The 12,473-nt window shown below is 34.5% G+C and overlaps 1 protein-coding gene across 1 annotated transcript in view; it reads right to left on the minus strand.

The window, feature by feature from the left end:
• CWF19L2 (CWF19 like cell cycle control factor 2) overlaps positions 1-12,473 on the minus strand; it is a 138,716-nt gene that overhangs the window by 875 nt on the left and 125,368 nt on the right. The window contains exons 15-17 of the mRNA XM_058289437.2: positions 9,922-10,077; positions 7,949-8,029; positions 2,648-2,749 (exon numbers count right to left, since the gene is read on the minus strand). Coding sequence (XP_058145420.1) covers positions 2,648-2,749; positions 7,949-8,029; positions 9,922-10,077 — 339 coding nt within the window. The remainder of the gene's footprint in view (positions 1-2,647; positions 2,750-7,948; positions 8,030-9,921; positions 10,078-12,473) is intronic.

The raw sequence follows: 12,473 nt of genomic DNA on the forward strand, positions 1-12,473 counted from the left end.
ACTCCTGGCTGTGTCTATCGTCAAGCCATGTGTCCATTTTGTTGCTTGTTAGCACTTTACTAGAGATAGTTAAGGGGAGGAGGAGAAAATGAAATTTAATTAATTTGGTTCTCATTAGCTGCTCTGGTAAACAGTATGGATAAAAAGCAAATCACCATGTAGTAATTTATTAACTTTGTTACTCAACTGTAGTTGATTCTCAGGTTAATGTTTCTCTGCTACCCAGTATCCTTATAAATCAGTTTCTTCTACTATTGGCTGGACATATTTTTTCCAGGAACAAAATTACATTGAAAAAATTTATTAGAGAAGTTATGGGTTTACAGAAGAATCATGCAGAAAAGCAAAATCACATTTTAATACTAATTTAAGTAAATCAAGAATTAAAACTATAAATAATCTTCATTTAAAAAGTCATATTCCCAAGTCCTGACAGGAGTACCTGTGTCTGCTTATTATTCTGCATTATTTCCTTTATGACCTTCCTTCTACGGAGTTAGCTACAGAAATTGATCAAATTTATACATGTCAGTGAACAGAAAGATACTAAGGAAATACGAAATGCTGAGAAGGAAGACAGAAGGAAATACAGAAAAACACTTAACTAAGGGTCAAATTTTACATATTCAGTCTAGCTCTACTGGACAGAGTGGTGAGACCTTGGACAAATCACAAAATGTCTCTAAGACATAGGATCTTCAGCTTAACTCAACAAATATACCATGGAGGCCTACTATGCACAAAGCAAATGCCAAATGTAGGAGGAGATACAAAGATAATTAGCATACATCAATCTCCCTTAGAGACCTCTTAATGAAATCTTGGAGTATGGTGGAAGCCAGGATAATAAATCAGCTGTACGAAGTACTGTGCTAGAAAGTAGATTAAAGTAAATGCCAAAACAGATAAAGAATCTGATTTGGAGACTCAAAAAGAGGAAATCTTCTACTGGTGGGTGAGTCAGGAAAAGCTTCATGGAAAAGGAAATCTCCTATGAAAGGAACCTCCTGAGAAAGGAAAATAAAGGGGTCAACAGAGACATTAAGAAAAATGGGGCAAATTTAGGTTTAGTGCAAGAATTTCCTAGCTTCAGCCCAACAGTACTGTAGTTTAAGAAAATCTAGCTTATAAGTAGACCTGAAACTATCTTTCTAAAATATCAATTTGTGTCTTAGGTGTACCATATAGAATTGATTCTTGTCCACAAGCAGCTGCTAGTATAAAGAGACCATCCCAATAATCTCTTCTTGCTCTCTGCACAATTTCTTGCTGAAGGGAGTTCTTAGACCCACAGGTTGCTTCTTAAAAAGCAGTAGGGGAAAGTGGATCCATGAGGCAATACGAACCAGGGAAAATTTTCTTTTTACTCTAAAACAGTATCATATAAACCATAATAGATGGCCTAATACCTGAAGTGGGAGCAACTCCCAATTAAATTTACACAAATGAAAAAATATTTCATTTCCTTTTCACTACAATCAAGCTTATTTGAAAATAAATCCAGAGTCCCAGAGCCTTCAGTTATAAACTCTATTTGAATAATAATAGGATTTTTCAGAGGAGTGAAAATAAATTTCTTTCTAGTTAGCTCCAAAAATAAATATTCTAGAAATATCTCCATCAAATTTCTGTAATGTATCTTAGCAGTTCAAACAGGCATATGATTCTGGGTCTCTGGTTAATACATTAAGGGCAAAAGCCTGAAAAGTTCTGAATCCAAACGCGAGGTGACACATTCCCATTCAATTGCAGAAGATGCACTTACACAGAAGATGAAAGCAGGGAGGGAGGGCATAACGGGTGGGAAAGGAGGCACCCTATGCAAAGAGTTCATCAAGGCCCCTCTAATTAAGAGGAACTAGCTACCCAGGGAGACCTGGCTACACTAGATTAAAAGGTCACTTCTAGAGCTATTACTGACCAGATTTCTTTTGACTGCTTTGGTTGTTGCATTAGTTTCATCCCAGCTCCTGAAACTATATATTTCTCAGACACTCCAAAACACCGTAAATCAAAACAGACAGTATCCCTAGAAGGCAACCTGCAGTAATGGAAAAAATCCACTGGCAATTCAAATATCTAGACTCTAACATATCCCCAAAAATTATCTGTATGAAATGAATCATGCATTCTTCTTGGACTATATTTTGCTTAATTATAAATGAAGAGATGAGATCATTTGTTTTTTAGGTCAATCAAAACTGTAAGTATCCCCAATTCTGTCACTTATTAGTACCATGACCCTGCAAGTTATATACCTCTCTGTGACTCAGTTTTTTCACCTATAAAATGATAGTAATAACAACTTATGTTACTGTGAGCATTAAATGAGAGCTTAGAATAGTGCATGGCACAATGTAGGTCTTTAATAAATATTAGCAATTACCATCATTCTCAGCACAAGGTTGGCTGACTACAATGGAAAATATTACAGTTACTGTTGATAGGAATTTGGTTCCAAACTGACATTCCTGTTAAAATTTTCTTTATATTTTTAAATAATAGTCTCTAGGTTCTCCCTCTAAAATTGGGTGGAGCAGTATTCACCAACCCCACAGCATATGGTACCCCAAGTTTTAATTTCTCTTCCAAAGAAAAGTGCTAGTAAATTGCTAAACACTGGAATTTTACCAAATTGTGAATATACCTTTCCAAAGTAATGAGGGAATTTGTTCTGATCTTCGATAATATGGGCAAACCCTCCTTGGAGGCCAAAATCCACACAGAAGTAAGGCAAGCCTTTGGGTACCTAAATAAATAGAAAAATCATACATCAAATACGACATCAAATCAGAAACTTAGGCTTAATCCCTCTTCCTGCTTTCTGACATAATAGTAAATAAGCATCCACCAAGACAAATGTATACAATGAATTTCCAATTTTAGAGATACTTAACCAATCACCTAACTTTCTAAGTAAAACACTTCAAGTCAGTCAGATAACTCTTCATAATATCTAACAATTATAACTAAAATCAATTATTTTCCTTCCTCGGGGAAAACAGAAAAAAAAATGTCCTTATTTTTTTTATATTAAAGTAAAATATTTTGCCTTAGACTACAGAAAGAGAGAATAAGGACATGCTTTTTCATGTTTTACTCATAACACAGATTAGGAAAGGGAGCCCAGTCATATACTTAGAGCTCTGTTTACAATGTCCCTGAAACCTGACTACCGTTTAATTGATTATTTATCAAAAATAAAATAAACTAGAATAATCTTTTATGTAAACTGGTGAGATGAATACAGCAATACTTGGTTTACCAAACTCATTTCAAAATATCTCCCAGATTATCTACTCTTTCCCTCCCTGCCTCTCCCCCTTCTTCCTTTCTTCTCTCTCTACGCATACACAAATACACAAAAGTATTTTAAATTATATCTTGCCTCGCTTTTTTCTATCAGTTAATTAGACTTTATGTCCTTGCATTTCCTTCAAGTCCCACTTTGTTGGTAGAAATTATCCAAGTTATTTAGCATTTCTGAGACTCATGAGAAATATGAAGACCTCAGAGGTCTGCTATAAGGATAAGTTACTACCATGTATGTAAAACACCCAGCCCAATCCTTGACGCATAGAAGATAACTCAAAAGCATTACTTTTAATTTCTCCTTTACAAGTGTTTTATGAAAATCTGGTAGCCACAGAAAAAAGGATAGAAGACTTTATTGCATTTTTGCCACCTGAAGTAGATCACCATTTGCAAAGCATGAATCTAAATGCTTGAAGAGGTGTCATTTCAACTGTATCAACTGAAGTACTAAAAGTACTTTGAGAGAGAACTTGGGGAAGAAACCTGAGATGACAGTGACCAATCCTTTTATTTTATCATAATGGGTGCCCCTCCCCCACTCACCAAAGATGTCAACACCCTAATCCCCTATTTATCATGAATACGTTATCTTACAGATGTGATCAAGGTTAAGGATTTTGAGATAAGGATATTACGGATTATTCAGATGGAGCCAATGTAATCACAAAAGTCCTTATAAAACAAAGTCAGGAGGGTCAAGTCAAAGGGAGATTAAATACTTTGCTGCTGGCTTTGAAAATGGAGGAGGAGGCCACAAACCAATAAACAGAGGTGGCTACTAAAGCTGGAAAAGACAAGGGAATGGCTTATCCTCTAGAGCCTCCAGAAGGAAAACAGGCTTGCTGACAGTTGGATGTTGGCCCACTGACACTCACTTCTGACCTAGAAAACTGTAAGATAAATTCACCTTGTTTTAGGCTACCAATTTTACTAAATTTAAGGCACACATACCAAGGCTCAACAGCCTATACATTTCCCAAAATGGCACAATGACCACAAACCCTTTTACCCAAAGGACAGCTGCTGCCCCAAGCTTCTCCTCTGATCTCTCGCTATAGCTTGTAAAAGGTACAACATGTTGTCTGGCTATAAGAGTTGTTAGTCAGTACTGAGTTGCAGAGACTCATCAAAATGAATGCATATTCAGCACTTTCCCCTTTTCCTCAATTGGCCAGTAGAGGAAAAGGAGTTGCAACTTTGACATTACTCTTTAAAGGTACTAAAGAATTATGATAGAAAAACAGGAGTATCTGAAATTTTCTACATGTTACCATGGCTTCCTATAACTGCCCTTGAGTTGAATGTCCCTGGGTAAACCCAAATTTTCCTTGAGACAGTCTTTTCTTTTTTAAAAATCAGTCCCTAAGTGTGTTGGATGCTTTTACAATTGCTATAGTTGCCACATATTAAAGTAAAAACAACTTTTAAAAGTTTGGGAGAATTCTCATGAAATACTTATGAAAAAGCCTTGAGAAAAATGACAGTTTTTTGTAACAAGTTATTTAACATGATACAACTAACTCTGAAATGAACATTCAAATCTGCTTCCCTCACCTATTTTCAAGGACTTCATACCACACTGCAAAGAAATCAAAAGACCCAGAGAAAATAAAACAAGCAGAATAGGGGAAGATTATATACATACTTTAAAGAAAGATATAAATTCAACAAAGAATCTAAATAAATTACAACGGTATGAGTCTCTATTATGAGCTTACAAGCTACTGAGCGCAACCACCCCCCTCCACCCTCCCACCCCCATGAAGCAGGCAAAATACCTAGCAAGGGCATAGAGCTTTAAAAAGAAGTGTAATGCATGGAATTAAAACCTAGAGTATAGCTTACTGGGAGATAAGAGGAGGGTTGAGAAGAACTATGGATGCTTAATGTATGTAGAAGTTTTAATTAACTTGACTGTAAAAGTGTGGAAATGGAGAGAGTTGACAGTAACACATTATAGTGAGTAGCAACTGGTTTATAAATGGGATTGTGGCTGAAAAAGGTAGTCTGGGGAAGTAAATGTCAATAAAAAGAAAGCTAAAGAATAATCTAGGGACTAAATAACACAGTGAACCCAGAGGTTCTGGTTGAGAATTGTGGTTAAGGGTACAAAAATGCAAGAGAGTCCTTTTGTGAGCTAAAGCAGATGTACATCACTATTGCAGGGGAGTGGGATTATGGAGAAGCATGGGAAAACTACAACTGGTATGACCTATAGACTGTGGTTAACAGCAATACTATAATATTCTTGCATCAATGCCAAACTTTGTTGATAATGGAGGTATATGGAAAAAGTGTGTCAAATGTATGCTATGAACCATGATTGGTGGTAACAGCCTGATGATATTATCTCATAATCTGTAACAAATGTTCTACCAGGGTGTGGAGTTATATGGGAAATCTACACACCTGTATGATTGTTTTGCAAATTTACAATATCTGTAACAAAAAAATACTTTAAAAAAATAGTATGGGTTGGGGGGAAAATACACCAAATGTAAGATAAGGACTATAGTTGGTAGTAATATTTTGACAATGCTCTTGCATAGTTTGTAACAAATGTTTCACAATAATACAAAGAGTTGGTGGAGGGGTATGTATGAGATCCCTGTGTGATGTCATGTATGTTTATTTTGTAAGTTCACAATCTTTACTATACACTTACTGTTTATGCATATTCATGTATGAATGATACACTTCAATAAAAAATAAAAAATTTTAAAAAAAAGTGTAATGATGTTCTTCAGAAGTAAAAATAATGCAAAAAAAAAGTGTTCCATCTCATGCTCAAAAACAACTTTATCATTTTAAAAAGATAATGAAAGCTTGTTAACCTAAAAAGAACTCCTCTGGAATTATGTTTATGCTCAAGTTCTCTTCACAATTCCATTCACATAATTATAAAATCCTACAGCTAAAAGGAACCTAAGTAGGTCATTTAGCTCATTGTTCATCTACTGTGACTCTCACAAAACTGTCTCATTTAAAACACTTTAACATTGAATGTATAGCTGCTGTTCTTACAAAGATCAGTATCCATTTCTTATTTTTCCAAATTGGTTATGTTATAATAGTATTTTTTTTTTTAAGGATTTATTTATTTTTATTTATTTAATTCCACTACCCTCCCCCGGTTGTCTGTTTTCTGTGTCTTTTTGCTGCGTCTTGTTTCTTTGTCCACTTCTGTTGTCGTCAGCGGCACGGGAAGTGTGGGCGGCGCCATTCCTGGGCAGGCTGCTCCCTCCTTCGCGCTGGGCGGCTCTCCTTATGGGTGCACTCCTTGCGCGTGGGGCTCCCCTACGCAGGGGACACCCCTGTGTGGCAGGGCACTCCTTGCGCGCATCAGCACTGCGCATGGGCCAGCTCCACACGGGTCAAGGAGGCCCGGGGCTTGAACCGCGGACTTCCCATGTGGTAGACGGACGCCCTAACCACTGGGCCAAAGTCCGTTTCCTATAATAGTATTAAAACACCCCTAGCCCCTTAATGCAGGCACTTATCCAGGTTTGAAAAAAACAAATAAACAACAGGTACTACATGTATCACTGGTAAGAATACTATATACAGTGTAACAAATGGGTAATAATACATTCTTTTTAAAATCTCTACTTTGAAATGTTTTCAACTGCCATGAAAACCATGTTCTAAAAGAATATTTAATGGCATAGGAAATGATTATGATATGCAAGGTGAAAAACTTTAGTGCAATAAGTACATATGTTTTTCTATAGGCTCAACAGGAAAAGAAGTAAATAGGATATGTATTTATTTATTTATTATTTATCTATTTATTAGATATATATATTCTCTGGGCCCAATTCAACAGCAACGAAAGAAGTGGATTTGATCCACAGGCTATAGGTGTCTGCCCTACAACAGAATATAAGCTCCTTACAGACAGCGATCTTATTTGTTTTGTTCACTTATCTAGAACAGTACCTATTAGATAGAATCCAATAAATAGTTTTAGAATAAATTATTTTTAATAGAAAAAAAAAGGAATCCAAACTTCTATTAAATCTCTATTCCATTTAATTTATAGTCTTAGAAAAGACAAAGGTCATTACAGAAGTACTCAACTTATGAATTACTTGTATTTAAAAGTTGATCTGCAAATCAAGATCAAACCATGAAACATGGCTAGGCAAGTCTCCAAAAGAAGAATGCATCCATAATATAACTCAACTGCTGTTTTATGGGAACACGAGAACCTTTGCATAGGGAAAAGAAAATGAGTTCCAAATTCAATGGAGCATCTATGAAAAGTTTTCTCTCACTACAATCCCAGTAACAAGGAGACCTCTCTAACCACCTGTCCCAGAGTGGCTAAGAAGCCCATGAAAAAGTTCTCAGCAGATTTTGAGGGCTGCCAAAACCAATTACAGAGGTGCCGATAGCAGAAGTCCATAAGGTCAGGAGGCAACATTCATTTGTAAAGCAAAAGAACCTGTACAAACAAATAAGCCTTTGCGAGACCAAGTGGAATTAAAATAATGTATTCTCTATTTGTGAAATCAGTTACTTTGCCTTTGATCATTCAGTGAAATGGTGTGTCTTCCTCAACCAAGATATGGAAATGAAGATCCTATACACTAGAATATTTTCTTTTATTAGGAAAAAAAATTATACTTACAGATTTTCTGATATCTTTTGAAGATAGATCAATCAATTTCTTGTTCATGGACCACTCTTCATCAGATTCCATTATGGCTTTCTAAAAAGTAACCATTTGTTAATGAAAAAATAATATATACACAGATGCAAAGAGACAGTTTAAAAAGAAAGTATAATAATACATGAATTAATTTCAGGGCATATTATACATGATTAAGCCATTATTCTGAATGGATTAGGCTTTAATTTTGATTATTTAAATTGGAACTTGAGTTTTTAAAGTTTTATCTTTAGTACAAAATAATATTCTTTTACTCATTCTTAATTACTGTACTAACGTCAACTCAATTTTATAAGACAAAACAACAATCCTTAATAATAAGACCTAGCAATTTAACATTGAACATATTTTGAATATTTAAACTTCACAAATTCCCAATTGCATTCTTAGAAATCTATTCAAATAAATTCATTTAGTTTTATTATTCAGAAGAATAATTTATATGCTTTCTGGCAACCAAGGAATTGAATTGTTTCTGCAGATATAATAAAGAAGTAAAATTGCAGGGAAAAAATACCAATGGAATTGTAAGACTTTCTAAGCTAAACAATATGACTACTATTTATGGTAAAGAAGTATCTAATTGAAAGAAAAGCCAGGGTGATGAATGAAAAATAATCTCATTTTTGTACAGTATCATTATTAATGAAGCCATTTTAAAATATAAAATTAATATTTATAGGTATAATTTAAATATTTATATATTGCTGTTCCCTATTTAAAAGGCATGGGTTGCTTGGTTTCATACTATAATGTTAACATATTCAATATAAAATTGAAGCCAAATCAAATAAATGCATTTTTAATGATCAAATAAAAGGTTTAATGTAGGGGAGAGAAGTAACGCACCATTTTGTTAAGAGATAACATTTCTGTCACCCCACATGAGCAACAGTGGTCACTTTCCATTGGGCCCTGTATATCAAAAGGCTCAAGTCACAATCACCCAAGACTCTACTGAGGGGGTAGAGAACACTTCGAAAAAGCATAACGATCTCCTTCTCAATTAAATTTGTTTAACAAATGATTGCATCATGGGTCTTTGGGATTATCTTGCCTATTCTCCTATACTTAATAGCATAATTCCTCAAATTAAATAATCAGATTGTCAGAGTTCTACACAGAGAGTAGATTTTTACCATGTTGTTAACCTTAATAGGCTTTATAATCCTTTGTATTGGAATTTATAGTCCATATTAATAAATTTACCATTTCAAACTAAATGCCTAATTCTCAAAAGTTTTCATTCACTTCACAAAACATTACCCTCCTTTATCTTTGCACATGCTAATATTCCACATATGGTTCCACATTTATGCATTTTCATTAGTCTATAAATTACTCTATATTGTATTCAGAATGAAACATACAATATTTAATAAAAGCTGCTTTAAACAATATTGACACATAATTGGGAAAGAACTCTATTACATGTCCAAAAATGTCTACTATTACATGCAAAAATGCATGTTAATGGTAAGAAGTTTTCTCTTTTTACAAGTGGCATGTTGAGATATTGAATATTAAAACTTATGGCAATAACTTGTCGCAGCAATTGTAATTTGTGCTGTTTGTGTCTATCTTTGACCCTATAGTGTATTTCAATAAGCAGTTTTCTCAGGTTATGACAATTTTTACTTGAAAGTACTTCAAGGTAAAACCCTGATTTGAGAAATGAGAAATTAAAATAGAAACTATAATTTGATAGTATATTCATACTTATAAACAAGCATGCTTTTGAACAGTCAAAATTTCAAACTTCTTTCTACAGATATTTATACAGAAGAATTTATTGTGTTTTCCTTCGTTTTTTACATATTGTAAAATTTTATGTAAACATATGGGAGAAAAAACACTAAGAAAAACACTGTATTCTTAAAACAGTACTCTAGCAAAAAAATAAGCACGCATGTAAAAACCATTCTAAATACCTTAAAATAGATAGGAGCCATATCGCCCACTTCCTTCGGGAGAGGAATGCATTCATAAACCATATGATACTGTTTCTTCACGCCCATGTTAGTTTCCAAAAAGATACAGTCCAATCCTTTATTTTCAAACATCTTTACCAGTGATTTTCTGAACATCTGAAGAAAGGAAAATAGCTAGGTAAGGGGCTTAAAGGAGATTCAAATTATGAAAACAGTAAAAAAAAAAAAAGGAAGGTCCAATAAATCCCTTTAAAGCAAAAAAAATAAAAAGCCACACAAATAGTAAACAATGTCTGGACTTGGTAATGCTACTTTATAATTACTTTACTTTCTAAATATATATTGGGAATGATTACAGTAAACTAAAATAAGAAAAGGAAAAGATAAAATAGAATCTAAGTAATAAAAAATGCAGAACTGACAGTAAAATCAGGGAAAATATTCATAGACCGAAAAAAAAAAAAAAAAGGTACTCCTTAAAAAAAAAAGAGCATCCTGAAATCCAGGAACAGTTAAGAAACAGAATTCACACCCAACTGTTGCCCTGTGCTCCTGGCATCTTCATTTGTTGGTTCCCTTACATGTCTTCTGATCTCTCACTTGTAACCTTGTACATTCAGGCAGTCCCACTTTTAATGTATAACACAATCCTATCAAGTGTGTAAAAGTCAAATGCACTAAAGTCGAAAAGAGGGTTTTCATTTTCCACAGTGCTAAGCACTATTATAAAATCCCTAATTATTTTTATGTATTATAATTAGTTGTTTATTCACTTATTTTGCACACTCCTAAACCTGAAGGACAGCTGTTTGTCGAGGATAATCAGATGACGCTTAGACATGAGGTCCAGAGGGTTGATACGCCTTCACAGGACACTCTTTGTCATGCAGGGTGGGATGAAGAGTTGGAGGAGAGGGGAGCAGCCTACAGGTTGGAAGGCAGGTGCACACTCTCCCCACACCAACAAGTTCTAGTGTGTTCTAGATGGAAGAAAATTCTAAATTCAAACTTGGCATTTGTTTAAGCATTATTATAGTATATTTAATGTACAGCATTATTAAAGTATATTTGCCTAGGAAGAAGGATAAAACATTTCATTTACATTTTGCCAGCCTGATTGATAGCTTTTTATTTTAATTAAACTTTTTGTGTGTGATAATCATAGATTCATAGAAATACAGGGAGATTCCATGTACACCTTACTCAGTTTCACTCAAAGGTAACAGTTTACAACACTAGAGTACAACATCCCAAACAGGATATTGACATTGATACAGAACAATTCCAACAGTCCTCCTCTTGCCTTTTTATAGCCACAAATACATCCCTCCTTCCCCACATCCCTTGTTCTTAACTCTGGAAAACATTCATCTCTATTCACTCGTTCTTTAATTCTGCCATTTCATGAATGTTATTTATATAAATGGAATCATGTAGCCTTTCGGAGTTTACATTTTAACTAGACAGTTTAATGCATTTACATTTAAAGTCACTAATGATAATGTAGGACAATCTTATGCCATTTGGCTATTTAGCCTTTGTATGTCCAATTTTTCTGTTAATGCCTACTTTTACATTTATTTGGTTTTTTTGTATGCCTTCCCATTTATATCTGGAAACATGTTTCATCTAATTTCCTTGTGGTTACCATGGGGTTAAAATTTAACAAACTAAATATATAACCATTATATCTGATTGGATAACTTCATTGGTGTACACATATACTTTTACTATATCTCTCTGTCCCCCCCGCCTTTTTTTTTGGTACTTGCTACAAGTTATATCTTTGTACACCGTGTATCAGTTACCATTATTTAAGCATTTGCATTTTAGCATGTGTAGGAAGTAAGAACTGGGGTTACATACTAAAAAATACACAACAGTACTACTAGTATTGACTCCTAGTCACATGTTTGAACACCAGGAATCCTAACATGGCCCAGGACGACTCCTCCAACAAGATCAGTTACACATTGAAGATGAGTCATACCAAATTCACAGTGGATCAGTTGAAAATTCTCAGTGACACTTGCAGTCAAACACCTTACCCAGGTTATGCCAACTAAACAAAAACTAGCCGTAGAAATCAGTACTGCAGAGTCTGGAATCCAGATTTGGTTTCAGAATCCAAGAGTTATACCTATACCTACTCCCAAGTTAAGCACTCTCATCAAAGCATTTAAGAACAACCCTGGGATAGATTCCAGAGAACAACTTGCTAAAGAAATTGGGGTTCCAGAGTCAAGAGTCCAAATTTGGTTTCAAAAGAAGTGAGCCTTGTAACCACCCTAATCCTCCATCTTCCTAGAAGTTCTCATTTTCCATTTCTTCAAAAGTAGCCATTCTACTGGTTATGAAATGATGTCTCATTGTGGTTTTGATTTGCATTTCCCTGATAGCTAATGATGTTGAGAATCTTTTCATGTGCTGTCTGGCCATCTGTATATCATCTTTGGAGAGAGATCTATTCAAGTCTTTTGCTCATGTGTAAATTGGATTGTCTTTTTGTTGTTAGGTTGTAGGATTTATTTACATATTCTAGATATTAAACC

This window comes from Dasypus novemcinctus, chromosome 27 (genome assembly GCF_030445035.2).
Source record: "Dasypus novemcinctus isolate mDasNov1 chromosome 27, mDasNov1.1.hap2, whole genome shotgun sequence".
Taxonomy (NCBI): Eukaryota; Metazoa; Chordata; class Mammalia; order Cingulata; family Dasypodidae; genus Dasypus; species Dasypus novemcinctus.